The 22,962-nt window shown below is 44.1% G+C and overlaps 1 protein-coding gene across 11 annotated transcripts in view; it reads right to left on the bottom strand.

Annotated features, from left to right (window-relative positions):
* Nucleotides 1-22,962, bottom strand: part of rimbp2a (RIMS binding protein 2a) — a 45,455-nt gene that overhangs the window by 9,195 nt on the left and 13,298 nt on the right. For 4 of the 11 annotated variants that reach the window (XM_035527000.2, XM_081719114.1, XM_081719117.1 and 1 more), the window contains 19 exons: nucleotides 21,485-21,565; nucleotides 17,118-17,207; nucleotides 15,450-15,572; nucleotides 14,478-14,582; nucleotides 13,768-13,818; nucleotides 12,410-12,614; nucleotides 11,420-11,565; nucleotides 8,738-8,817; nucleotides 8,373-8,482; nucleotides 6,953-7,753; nucleotides 6,235-6,386; nucleotides 5,243-5,977; nucleotides 4,927-5,055; nucleotides 4,636-4,782; nucleotides 4,319-4,424; nucleotides 3,739-3,864; nucleotides 2,469-2,638; nucleotides 1,721-1,889; nucleotides 1,465-1,565 (listed from right to left, as the gene is read on the bottom strand). In XM_035527000.2, coding sequence (XP_035382893.1) covers nucleotides 1,465-1,565; nucleotides 1,721-1,889; nucleotides 2,469-2,638; nucleotides 3,739-3,864; nucleotides 4,319-4,424; nucleotides 4,636-4,782; nucleotides 4,927-5,055; nucleotides 5,243-5,977; nucleotides 6,235-6,386; nucleotides 6,953-7,753; nucleotides 8,373-8,482; nucleotides 8,738-8,817; nucleotides 11,420-11,565; nucleotides 12,410-12,614; nucleotides 13,768-13,818; nucleotides 14,478-14,582; nucleotides 15,450-15,572; nucleotides 17,118-17,207; nucleotides 21,485-21,565 — 3,627 coding nt within the window. Of the gene's footprint in view, nucleotides 1-1,464; nucleotides 1,566-1,720; nucleotides 1,890-2,468; nucleotides 2,639-3,738; nucleotides 3,865-4,318; nucleotides 4,425-4,635; nucleotides 4,783-4,926; nucleotides 5,056-5,242; nucleotides 5,978-6,234; nucleotides 6,387-6,952; nucleotides 7,754-8,372; nucleotides 8,483-8,737; nucleotides 8,818-11,419; nucleotides 11,566-12,409; nucleotides 12,615-13,767; nucleotides 13,819-14,477; nucleotides 14,583-15,449; nucleotides 15,573-17,117; nucleotides 17,208-21,484; nucleotides 21,566-22,962 lie in introns of those variants that run through there. The other 7 variants (XM_081719115.1, XM_035527001.2, XM_035527002.2 and 4 more) reach the window with 7 other exon arrangements.

The raw sequence follows: 22,962 nt of genomic DNA, 5'->3' as shown, positions 1-22,962 counted from the left end.
GTACTTGTACTAAGCGAAGACAAAGTTGTATATCTATCTAGTAATATCTGTCTTCTGAAATTTTTGCATAAGCTAAATAGCTTTATTTGCTTTAAGATATCACAGTGATGTGAACTATATTGTGTGATGAGCAACAAATGTAATTCTCCTCGTATACTGTATGTGGATGTTAATCTTCCCATCAGAGAAGGCGCACTGATCTTAAACTGGCATTAAGTAAAATGGTTAGGGCGGTTGTAACTTACTTTGAGGATCTGGCTTCTCATTATTTAGTGTAATGAATCTGAAAATGAACATTTTAGTGTTCGAGAATCTGATCCTATTCCTTAAACCAAATGCATCTGCCTAACAAGGTGAATTCACCTTAACTGACTTATTAAAATGAGGGCAATCCAGTAGGACTGCAAGTCCTTACAGTAGGAGTTAGGGGATAGGATGCCTTTAAAAACAAACCGGCATAAGGAGGACTGTAAGCAAGTAAAAGGCTGTGACATGGGGGGGGAGACACTGAATTTCACACAGACAGTTCAGGAGTTACAGAATACCTACATTTGAAACACTTTATTCTGAATTCCACTTCCTGTAATTAGATTTAAAAAGAGGTCTTGGTGACTTAGCAGTCATTTTCCTGCCATGCAAAAAGAATAGGTTTAAATATGATTGATGTAACTACTTTGATAATGCAGTTCAAGGTAATGATGATGTGAACAATTCTAACACTGGTCATGCTATTTATTGGAATGTTCACAATTTTTTTTATTTTGGCAAAATAGAGATGCTTACAAAATGGCTTGGTAAGGAAAGGTAATACATGTTAAATTTAAATGTTCAAATAATCTATGCTTAAAATACTATATTGATCATATTCCAGACACATGAAGGAAAGGTAATAAGAGACAGAAACCTAATCAAATTTAGACTTTTTAATAAATTGAAATCTACTATTTATGCTGCATTAAATGAATTTTCATTTTAAACCACATTTATGCAAATGTATGGTACTCTCTAGGATTGAGTTCCTGCATCTATGCCTTTTGCATGCAATTTTGTTGAGCTGTTGGTAAATTAATGGGGTACTCTTGATGTACCCTACTGGGTACTCTTCTACTTGCACGGTCTATTTACTTGTGTCTCGTGTTTTTTTGTTTGGTTTTTTTAAATCTGAATGCGTTTTCTATACGAGAATCTCTAGGAAACTCAACCAAGTCGTGTGATGAATTGTTTTATTTGTAGCATGGTTTATTATCTGTTTGTTTCTCATGGGTTTTTGATTTGATGTTAGATGAAGGTTCATGGTGAAACACGTCCAGAGACTGATCACGGTCGTGTCTAAATAAAGAGTGCCATGGAGATGCACTTTTTGCCAAAAGGTTTCATTAGAATTAAAAGGTTAAGATTAAAATTAGGTTTTCTAACCTTATTGTGGGCAATACATGACTATGTGGGCTTGTTTGTTGTACACACCTCAACATCCACATTTGGGGAGCTCTCTCTGGGGTCATAGTCGTAAAGGGCGACCATTCTTCTAGTAGCCACAGGGTGGCGACCACCTTTTCTGTTCTGCTCTGTAAGGAAGGAGAATGTATTCAGATGCACCACTTCTCAGGAAAGAAGGATCCCTTATTCATGAAGGATGCACTGCGGAGCGGTCACAAAGGGTAAACTAGAAGCAAGAATAAAAATTTAGCAAAGGACTAAGGTTTTGGAGAGGACACAGTACCTATTCTGTCCACAGGAGTGTTGAGGGGAAGAAAGCCCTGCTTCATGAGCTGATCCATAGTCTCCTCATCCTCAGCTCGAATCTCCGACACCATGTTACACGGGATGAGGCCAGAGCGGCCACGAATCTCCCCCCGATAAAATCCGTCGGTGTCCTTATCCCCGTACACCTGAGCAGGAGGGAGAGAGAGAAATGCATCCCCTTTCACAGTGCATTTGTAGCTGGTACAAAGAGTACAGTGAAATGAAAGGCAGTGCTGCAAAGACTGAGGTAGACAGAGAGAACATTATTGTAAATACTGAAAACTAAGTCAAATAAGAAAAATAGGAACACACATATAGGCAAGCCAAACAAAGATGGCAAAAGGGGATTTGTAGGGGCAGGGGGTATTAAATAAAGGATGATACAAATAGTGCAAGTTTAATTAAAGTGTACCGTGTAAGTGTCGAGGTCAAGTGTCTTAGTGGAGACTTTTACACACACACACACACACACACACACACACACACACACACACACACACACGTATGGAGATGTGCTGTTTATGTACATGTGTGCCTCCCAGTGAGGTCCTGTATGTGCACAGGTTGGAGCTGTGGTAGGAGAGATTGGTTGGGAAGTGATAAAATGTTGTACAGGAGTGCCCTGGTCTTAACATAAGGGATAAACATCAGTTCCAACAAACTGAAGCAATATTGTTTTCAACAACCAGTCAGCACATGACTCTTGGCCCAGAGACACCTCTTGCCTTGATGATCTGTCCTTCTTTAAAAGGAAGCTCTTCATCAGCCGCATCTGGGTTCGGGGACATGGAGAGTGGGTCATAGTCAAACAATGCTACGAAGATACGGAAGGGGTCTTCAGGTTCCGACTCATCATAGCTTGGAGGGGAATGGCGCCTTTGATCTCTGTAAGCATCTGAGACATGGTAGACAAACACACTGAGAACCTCCCTACCAGAGCAGTAACCATGAGTTTTTCCCACTGTGTGGAAAATTATTGTGAAGCCAAATATGAACACGCATGTCCAGATGTTTCCAAGTGCCTCTTCTACCATGCACTACGATTCACGTTCATATGTTAAATCATTTACCCCACCTGTATATGAAAAAAACAAACCTATAAAAATTTAACTTAAAAAGGTGGTCATTTGTATTTGCTTGATAGATCGTGCAGTATTAGAAAATAGTCTTCATGCTTTGTACTTTAATTATGCTTGCAATGTGATCTGTCCGTTACACAGTATTGCTTTCTTAAGTGGGCTAACAAACGTTTGATGATGTAATGAAATGGATATGGAGTGATGTACAGGTGGTGGGGCTAGTGTACCCATATGGCAACATATCACACATGAGCAACAAGCCAAAAATGTGCAACAGAGTCCAACAGATGCAAACAGAACACAGCCTGGGCTTCTGTAACCATGCAGCAAGCTGGACCTGAGGGAGACTAGTCAGATGGGCCTGATTAGTTCTAGAGAAAGTTGCACCTGTTTTCTCTCAATCTTACAGCACTTACTGGCCTATGCCAGAAAGGGATGGTCAGACACACCCAACATGCATTCTGGAATGGAATCTGTGTGGCAGACAAGACAGTGCTGAATTCGACTGTTTCAGTTATGGTTTTCTTTTGAATCTGTTCATGGAATAGCTTCCAATATGCATTTGTCCGTAGGCACCACGCTTACCTTTTACCACTCAGTCATGCACAGCCAAAGTAAAAGAACGGGTGTAATCGAGTCAGAAAGGGTTAGGGTACAGCAGGCGTCTCACAGCAAAGTCAGCACAAAGGGTAGGAGCATTCTATGTGCAGTAAGCCAACACTCCACTATGGTAGGCAGCCATCTCACAGGTACTGAGGATCACTGAGGCTCAAAACAGTGTCTCCATCCCTGCAGTCCAGTGCCTCATGCGTTGCAGTTCAAGGCTCTTAATGGCATTTCACTCCAAGCCGCTTCGTTCTCCCTCCTCCATCAGCCTGCACGGAGCGTGCTTTGGAAAGAGACCTTCAGCACATACCATGAGGAGGCCTGGCGCCCCCAGGCCTCCGTGAGGGCCGTGTCCTGTGCCGTGCTATACTGCCATAGTAAACATCCTCCATGTGCGGAGAGAGGTTGCCCTCACTGTTACTCTCAGTGGTTATCTCTGAGGGGAAACACCAATCAGAGAGCCGTTACCATGCACAAACTACAGTGCCCCTTACTGCCTTGCCTAACCAGCCAACGGACATGTGAAAATCAGGGAACGCTATGCAAGTATTGACACAGACCCCTGGATGGCATAAGATATCAAGAACAAACAGGAGTTTGTAAATAACTAATCTGCAGAAATAAAACCAAGTTTTGTTTCTGTAAATAGTATCTTTAACCTGAAGTTGGAGGGCTTTTCAGACTGACAGGATTTTATAATGCGAAACTCTTACAAAGGGCCGACAGAATATGAACATGGATCAAACACCTGGGTGATCAGCGTTCACTGGGGAGCTCAAAAGGCTTTCCCATCCCACTTCCATGATGAAATGTCAAGACATTTAAGAGAGTACAGAACATTTGCACAGGCAGAACTGAGGTGTCACATGTTGGACTGAGAGTCCACTGACCAATAGATGGGACCATAAGAGGTGTTCGCTGGGGCTGAGAAGCACTATGTGCGGGCCTCCGAGAAGAGTCCCGATTCGGTCTTCCTGAAGATGTGTTCCCTCCAGGCTTAAACCAAACAAGAACAAAGTTTCAAATTAAATGCACAAGCCATTGGATAAGAGTTAAGCTTTAAGTTGACATCCATACACTGGTTCAAAAATTCAAGTATTGTTGTGTACCATTAATAAAATCCATGGAAAAAGGCAGTTTCTCAGCACACTGTGATTGCAGTCTGAAAGTTAATCACGTGGCTGTGTCCCATTGCGTTTTGCCTCACCTTATGAGCACTGTGCGAGTCGCGCCGACGCCCTTCCTCAAGCTGCATTTCCGAGTACAGCTCCTCCTCATCCTCTTCCATGATATCAGATAGATCAGAGCCCCGACTGCTTTCAGTGTGGTACTCTTCATTGTGACTGTATTGGGACTGAGGTGACACAGCCAATCAGAGTGCGGCATGAAATAAGCATTACACAACCTGAAGATTCCTCTTTTTTCGGACACTTGCCTGTGGCCTCCGTCTAAAGCATGGCGCAATATAAAGTAGTTACCCCACCCACAGCTCCCGTACCTGCCTGCCCAGCTCAGAACCCCTGAGGAAGTCATCCACAGATGCTCCTCTTCTGCGGGACTGATAGCTTTCCTCATCCTCTTCCTCATCTGAGTTCTGAGAGTGAACGCCCTGACTTCTCCTCTCCATCTAGATACACGCAGATTACTTCAGATGCCTCATTGCTGATGCTGCTTTATTCCAACACATTTTGCAGTGTGTTGTTCTCTAATTACATACCATCGCTTAAAGGAGCGCTCAGAAAGGATTCTACATATGCCACACATGCTGGTCTTGTTGATTTTCTAATCAATTCACAGTTTCATTCCACACTCACCCGACCGCTCTCTGCAGCCACTCTTTGGGCAGCCTCCCTAGCGATGGCCTTGGCCATGGTGTCAGGGATGAGTGTGCCCCTGGGCTGGGGGAGTATTCTCTGGGGAGACGGTGAACGGTGGCTAGGGCACTGTGGGGCCTCAAGGGTGTGCCCGTGCGGCAGGGTTGAGGACAGGCCAGACAGAGAACATGTGGGCTCCCATGGTTGATGTGGACCCCCAGCAGGGTGGAGCAGGCCCGGTGACTGTTCTTTGGTTTCCAGCTCTCTGGCACTTAGTGGTCTCTGTGGTTGAGGAAGAGTCATCTGCGGAATGTGGGGCTGGGGCATTGGGATAGTGGGCTGGGGAATTGGGATAGTGGGCTGGGGAAAAGAATGAGGGGGTGGAGGCATTGGATGACCCTGTAGATGAGAGGGCAGCTGGTTTGGGTGAACCGGGAGGGGTTGGAGGTAGGCATGTGGCTGGGGGCAGGTGTGAGGAGCTAGAGGCTGTATGGGAGGCAGCAGGGCAGCACGAGGGGGCAGAGGCTGAGCAGGCTGGAGTGGAAGAGGGGCTTGAATGTGATGGGCTTGGGGAGGGGGCACGAGCAGGTTGCTGGGAATGACAGCAACCGGAGAGTCCTGGGATTCCCCTTGGGCTGATAAAGTCCTGACCACAACTTCATGGGCCTCCAAACACTGGAGGTGGTTCAGCTCCACTGTTGCAAAGTCTGCCAGTGGGTACAACACCTCAGCGATCTACAGCCAAGACAAGTTACAGATGTAATGAATAAACTGTGGGTATTTCATGAAAGTATTTTGTGCAAGTAAAGGTTTTATTAAAGTAAAAAATGCTAATGTTTTCAATATTACTGGTTGTAATGACTTCTATTCACCAACAGAGGGCAAGAGCATTTCCTAAATTAAAAAAAAAAAAAAAAAAGTTGAAGTGTGGATGCATGAATTAAACGGGAAATGAAAACTGTGGTTGGTTGTGTAAATTATTTCTGCGTCACCTTCTGGCCCTTTGTGCAAACTGCATAGCCAATGACATTGGCACCATTCGAAGTCCCAGTGGGAGTTAACGGAGGCGGCTTCCAGTGGACCTGGAGTATCCCTGGAGCCTGACCACACTGGACATGCACCTCATGGGGTGGCAAAGGGGGCCCTGGAGGGTGGATAATGGAGAGATAACAGTCAGAGTAAGACTCAGAATCAGCACAGTTTAGAATAAAAGTGTTCCTCTTCAGTGCATGCAAAGGAGAAATATCTGAACTGTGACATACAACATAGATGTTTAAATAGAGTAACTGACAAACTGATTAACTTAAAGATAACATTAGTAGTAAGATGGTTCCAAAAAATATTTTATATTTATTTAAAATAATATATATTAGTTTTTTTTTATTCATAAGGATGAAGGGGTTTTCAGCCTCATAAAATATAATGTTCAGTAAATGAAATGCTTCTAAAAAAAATTATTTTATGTACAATATGAAGCAGCATCAATAAATATGTTTTAGTATGAGCAGATGCAATTTTTATTATGGCAAAGCCTTACTAAATTAATTAGTTAAATTTAGGGGTGTTTAATTAATTGGCCCACATTGTAAAGTGAATTGTTCCAAGTGGTCAACTAAGAACCATTTAGGTCCAGGAGAATCAGTATGCAACACCAGACTGACCACAAACTATAGTCATTGTTGATGGCAGTATATTAGAGCAGTGTCTGACCTGCAGCCTGGGTGCAGAACTCCACCCCAGACTCCTTCTTCTCCCGCTGTTCAAGTGGCATGTGCCAGGGTACCTGGTGGGGCTTGGCCACCACCCTCACCTTGTACACAGTGGCAGCCTTTAGGTTGGTGAAGCGCAGCCTGTAGCAGCAGGGCTTCACCACTGCATGCTCCACCCCATCCAGCACCACGGTGTGTGAATAGTTGCTGTTGCTTGGCAGCCAGGAGAGCTCTGCCGAGTCCCGCATGATGTCGTCGAGGCGCAAGCCCGTGGGTGCGACCGCCACGTTTCTGCCCACCAGCATGGTGCAGCGCAGCTCATCCGACACACCGCGGTCAGTCACGCTCTGTACGGACACACGATAGGTGCAGACAGCCAAGTCCAGCTTCTCCAGGAGCAGCTTGGTCCGGCCCCCGAAGGGCACAGTGGAACGCACCTCCCCGTCCACCAAGACATGGTATCCGTTAATGTTGCCCCAGCCCAGGGGGACCAGAGGAGACTCCCAGGCCACTATGACGCTCCTGGCAAGCTGTTTGATCAAGCTGATCTTTCTCGGATAAGGCACAACGTCGTCGGCCAGCTCCTCGGCATCCAGAGCCCCAGTTCCGTTGCTGCAGGGACCAAGGGGGTCGGTGCTCAGGCTTTCCAGAGAAACGCCTCCGTCTAAGGTAGTCAGGTTTAGGCAGCCATGCTCCAGCTGGATGTGGTCCTCCGGCCCATCTATAGATGGCTTCTCTTTGTCCTGGACGAACTCCACAAAGTTGGAGGGCACAAGGCCACGCTGGCCATCCAGCAGCTCACCTGAATCCAGGCCACAGACAAAGCTTTGACTCTGCACTGTCCACTGGGTCACCATTAACTCCCTCAGTGACTCAGTTGAAATACAACACAGCATGCTACTTAAACATTGTTTATTCTTCTCCCTCAAACATGTCATCTGAACACAATATAGATAAAGTCAGCAAATGTTAAGATAATGCTGTCCCATCCTAACAAACTGCCATTTATCCCTGCAATGACACTAATCAAGACTGACATTGTATAAGAATTTACAGCTCCAGCTATAAGTGTTGACCACTAAAAGTAGAGCATCTAATTAGTACAAAGGAAAATATGACAAAACTAGCCCTAATGACCCAGAGACAGTGCACTTTAGTGTTTTTGGCCATCTAACAGTAGGGCGTGTGACAAGTTAGCAAACATAATTTGCAATATAATCTGCTAGGGCTTCTTTCAGGAATTACTTTAAAAGTTTTGCACTGAAGAATGACGTGCACCAAATATAACTAATTACATAACAGAAATGAATATTCCAGATTTTTAAAAATTGCAAATAAATGTTACAGATCTTAATTTAGATACACATTTATTGTGCCTGTAATGATGATAACTAAACAAGAGTGCTCCAAAAGTGGCATACCCTCATAGAACCCATCATCATCCATGTCTCCATACACGTAGAGATACTTCCCAGCAACGAGAGGCAGCTCAGCCTCCGGATGCTCATTGGGTCCATCATAGGGGTTATAGCTGACCAGACAGAAAAAGAAAGGAGAAAAAATGGGTACAGAGAATATATACAGCAAATAAGCAATACTGATAATAGTTTCATTTCTATTTACAATAGCCAATGAGTAGTAGCTTTATAAATATTATGAGCATCCTATTTTAAAAAGGTTTTGATATTTAGCCAGGAATGAGAAAATTGCTTGATGGATCAATAAGAACCCAAGTGCATCACATTCATACTGAGATGACTGAGACTGAAACCCTAGGCATGCTCACCTGTAGCGGGCAGTGCACAGGCGGACCTGACCCGTATATCGCGCCTTAGACCTGGGAGCTGGACTCACCTCATTATCCATCTATGAGCAGATGAGATTATCCAGGGAAGCATGGTTTTTTTTCTATTTTCATCATATCCACATGGTCCATCCAGACCAACTAAATTAAACTGGAAATTACATTTAACCTCTAAGCATCAAGGGCTCAGGTACTTAACGAGGGCATAACTTCAATAAAATCTCCCAATTTGTAATTTCTAAAGGATTGCTTATTAATGAAATGTGGTTACTCATTTAGATCCAACTGTGGAGAAAGGAAACAGACTATAGCAACATGAGATGCAAAAATTCACTTACAATTTTTTGGCTTGATCCCACCCTCCTTGTAAACAGTTAATTAGCACCTGTGGTAGGTGGAGAAGCTTTGAGTAGCTTCCTCAACAGCCACCCACAACGTTTTTTTAAGCACTTTTATATTGGCTCTGGGATAGATAATCAGGAGACACAGCACCATCTATATAGAGGTTATCAAGCCCTTGTAATGGAGAACATTGACCTACCCTCACCAACACAGAATAAGTCTGCTCTTATAAACACCCAATGCATGAACTAGGTTGCTGTCTATATTACAGCAAGTTCCTACAAGACCCTTTGCTCTTAGAGCATCAGATATTTGTAGGAGATACCAAAAGCCAGGTCATTTTGCCCATTGTTGACAATGCAACCACTCATCCCTGCTCCCATTCAGCCTTCCAAAGGTCTCAACCTCCTCTTCCTGCAACACTCCTACAAGTGCAAAATGCAAACAATACTATCTGGGGTCTTCCAGGTCCTCCCTGGGTCTATATTCTCTTCGTGCACAGGCCTCCCACACTAAATGCACATGAAAAAGCATGCCCAGTCAGCAGAGGACAAATGAACGTCTGCACTTGTTTGTACCTCCTCCAACCATTCAGATACCAGAAATGCCTCTAAAAACAGAACCTTTCCTCTCCTTTTAGGGATATAAATCAAGCTCTCAGTTACTGCAGGAGCAACGCTAACTGTAGGCCTGTGAACACTGACCCCTGGTTCTCTTGGGCCAGGAATCCCAATCACTGATCCAAGTGCTGCATTTTGCCGCCGTAGCAGTTCATCCTCTTGTTTCAGCTGTTGAACCAAGCCTCTCAGCTTCTGCAGCTCTTCCTCCATAGCTACGGCTTCAACACCAGGAACGGTCAGAGATTGCTGGCAGTCTGCAGGTTGTCCCAACAGTCTGTCGTGACTCACAGAGGCGCCAACTGCGGCTTTGCCAGAAGAAAAATCCAGTTCACAGAAAATACCACAAACACAGACAAATAAACTCATTCCTCTGCAGTCTAACGCTGTACACAGCCTACTTGCAGCAGCAAAAAGATTGAGACCAAATAGAAGTGTGCGCCCACAAACCACAGTAAGATGGTCCCAACTGCAGCAGAAACCCCTCCCCACTAGGTCACCTCTTACTGAGGAGGCAGAGACATGACTTTCAAAGTTATAAATTGTTTGGCTTTTATTTGAATTTTAAATATAATCACAACATTCTTTATTCTTGTTGTTCCTTATAAAAATATATTGTCTACTCATAAAAAAAGGAGGTCCCTTATTGGAACCTTCCAAAGCTATGGGATAGTCAATGCCATTTGAAACCCAGTGGATCGGAACCAAGGGGCATGGATAGAAGGGGAAAAAACTGAGAAAAGTATCTACATGGAAAGTTGACACTTCCCTATTCTGCTACTCAATCTCACACCTGTGCAATCGATTCAAATCCACAAACCACACTACAAAGTAAAAAAAAAAAATTTTAATTACACAAGCCAGTATGAAATTTAGCCAGCTGACTTCTCCCTTTCTTAAATCCATCAGGCATCTTTGGAGCCATGCCAGTTTTTAAGGCCAAGCTTTTACCAAACAAAAATATACAAAAAGAAGTAATCCACATACCAAATAGTCACAAACTAAAGAGTGTGGGTCTACCTTCACTAATAGCCAATGGGCTTGCTGTTAAAAATCAAAAGCTTAAATCTTTTAATATAAAAACAACTTTAACAAACATAAGGCCTACACCAACATGGCAAGCCTGCACAAAATGGAGGGGTGGTCACCTCTTACAAAAATATAAAAATAAAATCAAACTATTTAAAAAATTTGCAAAACAAAGCTGCTTAGTTAAATGGAACACAAACATTACCTCCTTATAACATCACTTTCCTGGGAGCTATAACACCCAGGAAGCAACTTAAAGGGTAATCCAAAAACCACCCTAGCCATTTGTCTTTATAGAGTGAGCCTCCTACTCATCTACCCCTGAGCCAATAGGAAAATGGAAAGAACCATTTTATAAAACTGCAAACGTAATGTAGGGTGGAGTGAAGGAAGGCACTGAGGGTCAAAACTCTAAAAAGAAAATAAACACGCTTCTCCCCCTACCACAGTCTGAAGGAATGTTTAGGTGACGTATTAAAAAGAATAAAGAACGTGCTCAACAAATCCATGCCCACAATCCCTCACTTCTCTGCCCATATTTATCGGTTTTCCTATCATGGAATTACAGGTAAAGACATAGCCATTCCAAGCATGAACAGGAAGTTAACTGAGCAGTCCATCCTGAACATAAGCAGCCAGTAAAGGATCGTTGCATCAGCGGATGAGTTGGACACACCTCTGAGGTGCTCACTGGAAGGGGGCTCCGGGATAGGTTCCGGGTGTGGGTGGTAGCTTTGATGGCCAGTTCAGGTTTGTCTTTGCTGACCTGCAGTGGCTGGAGGAGCTGAGAGATTAGCAGGGGGTCTGTAGAGCGGTCATCACCTGCACAACATAGAGTTACACATCCGTACGGCAGTGCCTGTCAATCACCGCCTGTGTTACAGATGTTTAAGGACATGGTGAACAAGAGTCCTGAAGCAATCGCATTTAACTCTGAAAGAGATGCTGGGAGTTAGAGCAACGGGACAGATAATGTTACCATGAGCCGCATCACTCACAGTGAGAGCAAATGCACTAAATCTGAATTAGTTCGTTTATGGAAGGTCATAAATCATGCAGGCAGGAGTCAGCCTACCACTGTGCGGCAAATACCATGCTTCAGCTTCCACTGTGCCTGTTGCATTTTTGGGTCTGAAAACAGGAGTCTGTCATAATGACAGATTGTGTTCCTCATCATTGACATACATACACTTATTGCAACCTGAACTGATGCATTTCTTGTCAGAGAGCACAGCGCTGAAATGTTACCTGCGTATGTTGATAAGAACATCGCATTAACTTGACCATAATCATCCCATTAATTTCACAATACTCGATTTCTTTCTCTACACATCTGGCTTCCTCCAAAGGTCACTAGTCCTACATATTTTAATTACTCTGAAATATTGACTGACGACACAAAGCTTCTCCGTGTGCTTTCTAAGATGCCTGGTAGATTGAAAACAAGAGGATGCTGAATACCTTTAGCAGATTTTAGGCTTAAAAAAACAGAAACACCTGGCATTTGTGGATTCATTTATCATGTCAGCTTTGATTCTAGATATTGATTACCAGATATGTTCCAGAATGCTCTGTCACTGAAACCCCATCCAGCTGTAAAGATGACAAATATATTGCATGTATTATAGCTGATTAGCTATAGTGATCTTAAGTATACTTGGCTCACCTTTCCCACTATGGTTGTGGAGCTCGCTGAGAATGTGGCAGAGAGTGTTCTGGGGCAAGCAGCAAATCTCTGGACAGCTCCTGGGATCAGAAGTCAGAAATTCTGAAGTGTCTGACCCCAGGTGAAATTTCTTCAGCTTGTTTGACAAAATGTTACACTTTTCACTCTCAGACCGGCATTTCTGTTCCAGGTTGTGAATTTTGACCTTTAAGGTTTGGAGAAGCAAATGGAAAAAGAAAGACCAACAAGCATCAGACAGATTACATAACTTGCTAATTAATATTTATCATGTTCCCATAAAGTGGGCTGTTGCGATTCTACCACTTCCTTCAGTAATAGTATAATCAGCCCATTATGCTACTTCTAAGAGTTCCTGCAAAGGCCACAGGGATGTTAACCCTTATCTGTCTGGGCTTTACATAAGAAGAGCCAATTATTGGGTGGGATCTCTAATGAGCTGCAGCTTTTATAGATAAACAACTCTGCTTCACCACATGCAAAGAAAGCAGCATTAAATAGTGAGGCCAAACTGCATTATGCATACATTATAAGGCTGATAAAGTCCCCTGATGTATGTTAAGACCATTGTCTAAACAGACCTTTATGCAGATAAGGAATATACATTATGCAGTCCTCAGTTTCACACAGGCAATGGGGTCCTGGTGCAGAGACAGTTCATTTTGCACATATATTCTCTGGACATTCAACAATATAATCAGACCTAGAATGCAATTATTTTAGCAGAATGGGGGCTAAAGCTATTGATCATTTCAAACCTGCTTCTTAAGGCAGAGCTGAGCTCATGGAACTCAGTGGGAGAAGAAGGGTCAGTAATGGTAATGCATGAGCCTTTGCAGCGTCTACATAAATGGCATACACCTGCATTCTGTCCTGATTCTGCTTAGCCATAAAAGGAAAATCATAAAATCAGGATGGCAGCAGTCAGAAGAAAACATCAAAATAAAATACAAACTAATCTAATATAAGGAACAAAAAAGGAAACGCACAAATATAAACCCAGGTCTACAAAAAACAATGACATAAATGTGAGGGTTTATGTGAGAATGAGGGTCATGCTCTAGTTAATGCCTACAGGAGCCAGACGTCTGGCAGGCAGTCACAGACAGTGCACAGACTACACTGCTTCCTGTGGCACCTGCCCCAGTTTCGGCTGCCTTTTAAGGCAGCTCTACAAGCTAGTCTTTTTGCTGCCCTTCAGTGGACATTAGATTATCCGGATGGGTTCTCTTCATCCTCTGCTACAACAGGATCTGCTGACCAGGTTAGTGACAGGAGATCTCATGCTGGGACTCTTTAAGAGGGGACGGCGACTGCAGGCTGGAGAGGGCCTCTCTTACCTCTAGCAAATGGACCTTCCCTTCATGCTCTTTATCAGTCACAACCTGAGCCTAGAAACAAGACATAACCATTCCATCCCAAGCTTCAGCAGAGGTTCAAAGCAGCACTATTGTGAAATTAAAAATCAGAGGGCAATGCTCCTTCAATTGACCTGACCCCTGTGCTTGTCACAACAGAAGCAATTTGTTAAAAGTAGAAAGTTTAGAGTATGTCAAGGGCTATGTCAGGCTTTCTCTTGCATAGATGATTTTTTGTGCAGCCGTGTGTGTGTGTGTGTGTGTGTGTGTGTGTGTGTGTGTGTGTGTGTGTGTGTGTGTTTGCGTGTGTGTGTGTGCGCACGCGCTCAGACTGCGTCCCAGTGGAGTTGCAGTGCTGATGTGCCTGCTGTCTGCTTTAATTGCTTCATTTGCCTGTCGCGGCTTCGCCTTGAAGAACACGCAGACACAAAGGGAAATGAGCAGGTCTCACAGGGCTTAGATTACAGCTGTGTAGCTATACAACAGCTCTGATTTTACTTTGACTCACCATGCCTGCATACCCCTAACTCCCAATATGCACAAGAAAGCTGGCTATCACTGTCCGTATCCCCACTAACTTTGAAATGGTTAAACTATATGCCTCTGTCTGCATGCATGTGTGTGTGCGCACACACACACATGTACATGCATTCATGTGTGCCTGAGCATGTGTGTGTGTACATTGTTGTTACCTCTTGCAGAAGCTGGATCTCCTGCTGTGTGGAGCTGAGGATAGCCAGGGCCTGCTCATGCTCTGACTCTAACTGCTGCTTCTGCTGTGCAGCCTCTCGCATGTACTGAGAAAGCCAGCCGGGGGGGGGGGGGGACGACGACGACAAAGGATGATTTTTTTGCAGAGGTACGAAAGCTCCTGATTCTGCACAAAATATCGCTGACTTGCCTTAATCATTAATCATTGTCATAACTTGCTGATTCCAGAGTAAGAGAAGATTAATGGGTTTGTAAAATTCTATTCCAATAATTACCACCATGCACTGGGCACAACTGTGCCCAATAACAAGATATGACACTGACATATACAGGGTAGTGCATGGGGACTCTATTCAACGAATGCGCAGAAGGACAGCGGTTGCAGTGGTCTTTCCCTTTATCACAGGGCTAAAGAACTGGAGTTGGACCTAAGTAAATCAAATATGTTGTAAGGCTTAGTAACACAAAGCAGCTTAAAAGGGCTGGCCTATCCATCTCTTTTCCCCAGTCCGACAAAAGCAAAGCCTCTTTTCCCCTTTGAATATGTTAGAGGTGTCCAGGACACACACAGTGGCTTGCATAATCACTGTGCTGCTTTGGCTGTGGCGAGCAACTGAGGAGCTGCAGTATCCTGGAATAAGTGCACCTATCGGCTCAATAATTCAGCAGAGCTAGCAAAGCAGACACAGGGAATATACACAGTATACTGGGTACAGTATACTGCAGGAGTGCATTAGAGTTTCTGCATCAGTACTTTAGAAATTGTCCCCTTCATGTTTTTGGCAAGCAAACAGGTTCCACTTTCAGCACAAATTTCTTTTGTGCAGTATGGGCATTTATTCGCAAACCCACCTCAACCTCTGAGAACTTTTCAAGGCAACAAATTAAGCAGTTGTAACAGACTACATAAACATAATAGCATGTCCTCTATTGTCCAGTCTGTGGTTCCATACCTTAAGGGCCTGCTCAAGGTTGTCCAGTTTGTGTTGGAGCTCAGCTTTTTCCTGCCTTGCCAAGTTTCTCTCCTGAATTACAGTGTTGAAAGTCTCTCTGAGCTGCTCATAATCTGACTTCACCTTCAGAGGAAAAAGAAAGAGAGAGAGAGACACAGAGAAAGATTGAGTTGTGGGACAAAAGAGAGCAGAAAATAGATGGGTTCTGTACATTCATCTAAACATGCTTTTTTGCTAATATAGTACACTCTTTTGGAGTAAGGATCCTGCTGTCTTATGTAACCTTTTATTGCAATGATGAAACAAAGGTTAAATAAAGTCCATGGAAGTTATGCAAGGGAAAGCCTGACAAAGCCCTCAGGAACTGTGGGAAAACTGCTGACCCAGCATGACTGCTCAGGTGGCTGTTTTTCAGGAATCATGGGAACTGACTGTAAAGTGAGATTATGGGGCACCGATTTTAAGATCTATTTTCAAAGGATTTTCCTGGAAAATCCTTTTATCAGGGGTTCATCTTAAACCACAAAGTAGCAAAATTATCCAAGATGCTAATGTATCATTAGAGTTAAGACAACCAGCTTGTGAACTTTTAAATTTCACCTTCACATTGGCTTGTGGTTTTGACACCATTAACAAAAATAATCATGAAATACTAAAGATTTCCCAAAAGGTCCGATTAAACATAAGACCCTCTTCACCAATCAAAGGTTTCTCCCATAATCTCCACTGTCAACCCAATGAAAGCGCATCAGTCTTGGCTAGGCATGCACGCCCTCTCATTTATTAGGATGAAACAGGTCAGAAGAAATGGAAGGGCTGATTCGCATCTCATATCGATCCAAGCCCAAGCTGGCATTAGCGTGACAAACACAGCGTGATAAACACAGGCATCCATCCTGAGGTTATTTAACCGCGCTGACCAGCCTCGTTAACTCCTCAGCGAAACGTCGCCCAGCACCAGGCACCGAGCCTTTGATCACAGAGGGGCTGGACGGTGGGCTGGTCTCCCCGGTGCCACTACCTGATTAAGCAGAAGGCTGCTTATGTCAGCCACTTCTCAGGGGCCACGACAGATGGTTCCTTTTTGCTGGGCAAGGAGAGGAGCGAAGCTGGGGATTACGCCGAGAGACAGTCAAGCAATGGCCAGTCCGCTTGGCAAAAAACACCAGTGAAAATGACACATTAGCGGCAGGCATCCCAGTCTGCCACTCTCAGTAGTGCAACATTGGAGTGAGATCTTCTTTCCTCTACTGGGGGGAGCCGGGGAGGCGGGGGCAGTGATGTACTGATATGCCTGTTTTGGTGTTTTGGTGAGTTCACAGAAATAACACAAATAACAGCCAGCCACTTGTGTCCAAATTCTTTCTTCATTTTATGTTCTTGGAGACGCACATGGACACACTTGTTGTTCCGTGCTTCATTGTTGTTTTGCTAAGATTACAAATTTTTACAAGCTACAGTTTAACGACCGTCAATGCTTTACAAGTATAACTGAGTCACACCTATTCAAATCAGGCCGGGACGATGGTGGTTATTGATCAGGCTGTGGCGTTGGATTGCATTCGATTGATGCAGTGGAAGTGGACAAGAATCATAGAGCCACATGTGTCGAGGGGAGCAGACCAATAACCAGCCATTGATTGTCCGGCCGGTGCAACCGGCTCCTACCTGTTCATACCGCACTGCCTTCAGGCTGTGGCTGTACAAGCTGCGATGGAAGCGATTCCTCTCCTGCAAGGCATCCTGCAGCTCATGCTTCTGTCACACAGAAGAAGAAAATAGCACATTAGCTCTGGGCGGCGCAGCAGAGCGTTAGGTGTTGAGCTGCACATGCATTTGGCAGTGGGTAGCACAGGGAGCGATGAATACATCAGTGCTACGGGTAAATGCATTGTGTCAGGATGCCATATGGCCTTTGGTTGCTTGTAGACAACACAAACAGGGATTAAATTGTGCCCCCAGATACTGAGTATTCATTATTTTGCAACTAATAAAATGTATTGATCATGATGAATTTTAAGGTCCATTTGATTTAGGGTATGCTTGAGTGGCACAATCATAATGAAGTGTGACTTGATGCAGCACAACTCCTAGAATGAACAGAGCAGTGTGTTTCTCCTGGCCGATGCATCACGAGCTAGCTCACCAAAGCAGCTGATAATAATTAACAAGACACACTGTAATACAGCGGCTGGCTTACATCTGCAGATAAGCGTACCCCCAGGGCACAAATCCTTTTATTGTGCACAAGCAACAAATGAGGCCCACTTTGTCACCCTTCATTTAATGTGCTGTAAGAGCTATTAAAAAGGCCGTGCTCTGCTCTGCTTGCACATGACGCACATCTCACGCCGCCTAACACATACATACACCAGCCAACACCCGAATCAAGGAAAACAGCAGCATCCAAACATCACCACAAAGTCGGATTCAATTTGTTGCTAGATTAGTTTTTTAATGGGGTCCTAGTCATTTTCAGTGCATCCTTTTCTGATTAAATAACATTGAAAATGACAGCTTAAAGTGATGTCATGGGTAATGTTAAGGGTACAGGCTGAAATAGAGTCTTGTACTGTATGTTCAAATCAGGCAGACGGGGAAAGAACAGGGCAGTGCCAGCCAGCATGGCTTTTTTAAACTACTGTAATGCTTTAAGTGCCACTCTAAGTAAAAGAGGGGTAATGAAAGCAGCTAATCTTTCCACATAAACAAAACAAACAAAAAAACTAAATCCTGCATCTCATCCCTCAATCGAAAGATTCACATGCAGTTATACCATAGTGCAGTAGTGTCCACACCTACACAACATCACCAGCACAACAGGGCCGTGCCCACTATATCACCTACACATGGCAGAATGTAGCTGGGAATATTTTGGCCAATAGGTTCCATTTCATCAGTCCACTGAGATTGCCTTTTTATATTACGTGCCATTTTCTGCTTAATGCACAGGCCATAAATACACCCATCAAATGATTCTAAAATGCACGAGAGCAGTCCATACTCTTCTTCAGCTAGAGCTGTGCTCCCATACGGATGAGAATCATGTAGTGGTAGTGGGGGAGAAGCAGGCCGGGGCGCAGATAGGGGGCCACTGACACATGAAGGGACTCGTTCAGGCAGACGCGGCTGCTTGATCTCTAGCCCCAAGTTTGGCCACTGGTCCTGCAGCTGCTAGGCCTACCGCAGGAGTCCCAGCAGCAACACTCTTTCGCATGGGTCTCCGCAACAGCTCTATGGATGTGTACTGCCTGTGTGGGCGTTGTTACACAAGCACAGGAATGCAACAAGGCGGCAAAAAAGAGAGTGCATGCGTTTGAGGATAAGACGGGGAACCCCAGAGAGCCAGGGAGCAGAAGGAGCTTTGGTAATGTTTAGGAAGGAAAAGTCAGACACTTGAAAATGCTGCGAGCTCTAGCAGTTCTGCACTGCAGCACTGCTTGATCACGCCTCTCTTCAGGTTCGTGCTTCTTGGTGAAGGTCAGATGTCAGCCGGCTGCAGGCTATCGCTCTCGCAGTGTCCATCAAGGGCGAGCGATCAGCAGCCTTCCCTCGGGCGGCAGAGAACCCAGCCCCATCGAGCCTCGATATGCGGCTCACGCCGTCAGCTGTTGTCCTCATGGGAAAACCCACCGCTCAGCATCTAAACTTAGCGGATTCTCACGCCCTTAATCCTGAAGCGCTCTGCTCTTCCTAAGAGCAGGTGGTTGCTATGACAGCTAGCTCTGCAAAGGGCTCCATTTGCAGAAGAGAAGAAAGCCCTTTTCTGAAGCCTGTCTGAACACTGTCACAATATGCAGCCCAGGCTGCTGTCAAGACATGTCTCCACACACAGCTTCGGTGTGGACCTCGCTCCAATTATATGCCCACTCATTTGCTGCATGCTGTTGCACGATTGCAAACTCTCTAATACACTAAACAAGTATGTACATTTGTGTGATTCACAGACCAACACTGCTTACCCCATAGTTCACTTATTAGCTTGGAATAAATCAACCTTAGGCATGAGGGGGCTTTCAATTCCACATGGCGATTTTCGCAGTTATATTGTGATATAATGTTTGATAACAAGAACAAGTCATTTTGATAACAAGAACAAGTCATTTCATCCAAACAAGCAAACAATTGCACATAGCACTAATGATGGTGAACTCTAATGCATGAAATAAGAGCATGTGTGTGTGCGTGAAATATCGACACAGAATAACTGTTTCCCTTTAAACTCCCAAAGGATCACCACTAATGAGCTGCCATGCTGCGGCAGCTGCATGCCTGAGGGATTTGTGGAGACACTGGGTGTCTTATTTGGCCTTTGGACAAGGCCACTGACAAGTTATACCATAACAATGCAAAGTTAGTCCAGAAGTTATGCCATAGGTATCTTGTTATAGTTATCATAGATATCTTGTCTTGTGTAACAGGCTTTGAAAAGGCACAGGTTATACCATAGATATAAAAAGACAGATGTAAATAGGCAATGCAGTACAAAAGGCAATGCAAAGTTAGTGCACTGGCTTTCTTCAATGCACTCTCTAACTCTTTATCTCAGGTGTGAGCAGACAGTGGAACGTTGTAGCTCTGCTTCCCAGAGCACAGAAGAATGCTTCTTTCAATTTTCTTCCTGCACCTCTGAAAATTATACAAGCAGAAGAGTGGTGAATAATATGACTAGGAGACACAGAGTATGAATGGTACAATAGGAAGTATGTGCAGTGTAGTTGGCACCTCCAGAAATTACAACTGGACGTTGGCGTAACTGATATGGGGTGGACCTGACACTAAGACCACAGCTGGCTTTCTTTTGCAATTCACATCTTCACAGCGTGGTTAAAACCTGCTCACATTACATAACAGTGAACAACCAGTGTCCAACGCCACAGCAATCAAGTTGTGCTTTGTGCACACATTTTGATTCATGCTATAGCCCTGTGCACATAAGTAAGCTACCTTACACTTATGCTTGTAATTCAATTTAGATTCAATTAGCAAAACAAAACAAAAAAATATGCACAACTCACTTTACATATGCCCAGTACTGTGTACTGGACTAAATAATTGCACTGTCTACTCATTTTGTATTTGTCCTGTCCTGTATTTATTATTGTTTATTTAATGTTTATTTAATGACATTTTTGCACTATATTGAACTGTTTGCACTTGTGTAGCATGTTGTCTGTTATTTTGTGTTGCACCATGGTCCTGGAGCAACATTGTCTCCTTTTTGTTGTGTACTTGTATATAGCTGAAATGACAATAAAACCTCTTTGAACTTTGAACTTGAACTGCAGAAAACACATGAAAAGATGTGAACTGTGTAGTATTGAATTGCTGCCTGAGAGCGTTAAACTATTTTTCATCATTTTTGTGTTCAGGATGTTTTGGGCGGGCCTGATATCATGGGTCGATGATGCACTGGAGCCGTACATAACATGATCCCCCCCCATAACACTATAACGTAACATATAAGAATTCTGGCTCTGGTTCCGCACCTTTCCCACAAATGAGCACAGGTTCAGTGCATAGTCTCCCCCCTGCCCTCTCAAAGGGCTCATCAGGAACTGGAGAAAGCTGTGCTGATGTGAGGGCTCTCGAGTGCAGCCATGGAGGTCCGAATACCCCACACAGTTAACCCTCCTCCCTTCCACACAGAAAGTTCCCTTCAGCCTGGGACCCAGAGTTGAGGCAGAGAACCAGGCCATGTGCTGCACTGAGACACACACGTGCGCGCGTGTGTGTGTGTGTGTGTGTGTGTGGCACAGAGCATGAGCAGAGTTCTATAGAGCAACAGTGCCCTTGGGCTAAGAGGCACGTGAACTCCTCCACACTGGTCAGCTGGGGAAGCAGACACAAGCATAAGTGCCTTCCCAAATGCTCAACCAAGCAGCAAAAAGCTGATCCCGTTAGAATGGAGGGTACAACACGTTTAAGTGTGAGAGGTGGTCAGAAAAGATGAGGGTAAAGGAGAGTGGTTCACACATGACTAGACAGAGTGAAGGAAGACAGCCTGAGCAGGCATATGTGTTGAAGGTATTTACCAAAGACTGGAATGCTAAGATCTTGTTCTTCGCCTCCCTCTCGAGGAGCTGACGCCTCTTCCTGTCACTCACTTCTGTCTCCTATTTGAAAAACAAATGGGAGAGAAAAATTGTAATGTGGAGCTTCTACAGGAATTGCTTTCCATAGATAACCACCACCCACCCACCCTCCTAAACCATTTCAAGCAGCTCTTGTTCACTGAATGGTTGATTTTAAACATGTCTAAATGGTCTTCACTGTGTACTACACGAAGCTCTCAGGGTGAATTAAACAAATTCTACATGTATAATTTAATTATGACCCAGATCTTAAACATTTCAATGTTTTTCTGGTTATACACTAGATACACTCTACATTCCTCTTAGTTCTTATGACGCTTAACAGATGCTCTTCCAGTAAAACCATTATGAAGGCCAATGAATGCTTGCCAGTTCTGTGGGACAATCCCAAACAGAATAAAGCACAATTATATTAGAGAAAGTATCCTCACCTGTGATTGGCTATGTGTATGCATGTATGTAAGTGTGCATATGTGTTAATGTGCAGCATATATATATTGTACATATATGTATTTACATTCAAATATGCATGTGAGAGTGTATGTGGCACACATGTCTGTGTGTGTGTGTGTGTGTGTGTGTGTGTGTGTGTGTGTGTGTGTGTGTGTGTGTGTGTGTGTGTGCGTGTGTGTGTGTGTGTGTCCTCATGATAAATGTTTTATAGCAGCCATGCAGAGCACTAGGACATAGTGGCTGGGAGGGAACAGCTGGGAGTTGCAGACCAGTGGGATGGAAGTAATGAGCATTTTATCTGTGTGGACATGTTCCTCAGCAGAGAGCCATCAAATTGGGTTGTTTTTCACTCAGATAAGCCCCTCACAGAAGAAGCGATGATGTAGCCACCACTGAATTCAAACAGAAGCACCAATCATGGAATACTAGGGACTTTTCAAGCAGGCTCTGTTTGCTGACCTTTCAGCAACACTAGCTGCAGATGTTTACTTGAGACCAACGGGCTAAATACATCTGGCATGTTTAAGAGCACTGAATGCAGCGCATGCTGTATGTGTGATGTTGGGGGAGGGGAACCCAGGAGTTGCTATAGCAACCTATTCGTCCAGGTAGAAACTGTAGCCATGAGAACGAGTGGCTTGGCTGATGTTCATCCACAGTCCACAGCTAAACAAGGCTCACTCTGGGATCCCTCCTTGGCTTGGAAAAGATTCAGATGGTCCAGAAAGATGGGAAAAACATGACATACTGCATGTCAAGCTCAAGTGTCTTTCTCTGCCAGAGGCATAGTAATTAAACATGGTCAGGGTTTGAGGTGCCATGTTTCAGCAGCTAACATCTTTCAAACAACCTGTTGTGGAAGTAGATGTATATGAAGTCTTCCTGTCTTTCTTGCTGTTTGTTTGTATGCGATTTATGAGAAAACATTTAAGGAAGTCTATGATAAAGCCAGTATATTCGTACAG

This window comes from Electrophorus electricus, chromosome 8 (assembly GCF_041902795.1).
Source record: "Electrophorus electricus isolate QZ-2024a chromosome 8, ASM4190279v1, whole genome shotgun sequence".
Taxonomy (NCBI): domain Eukaryota; kingdom Metazoa; phylum Chordata; class Actinopteri; order Gymnotiformes; family Gymnotidae; genus Electrophorus; species Electrophorus electricus.
Note: the sequence above shows the minus strand (reverse complement) of the source record. Positions and strands in the feature narration are given on the sequence as shown.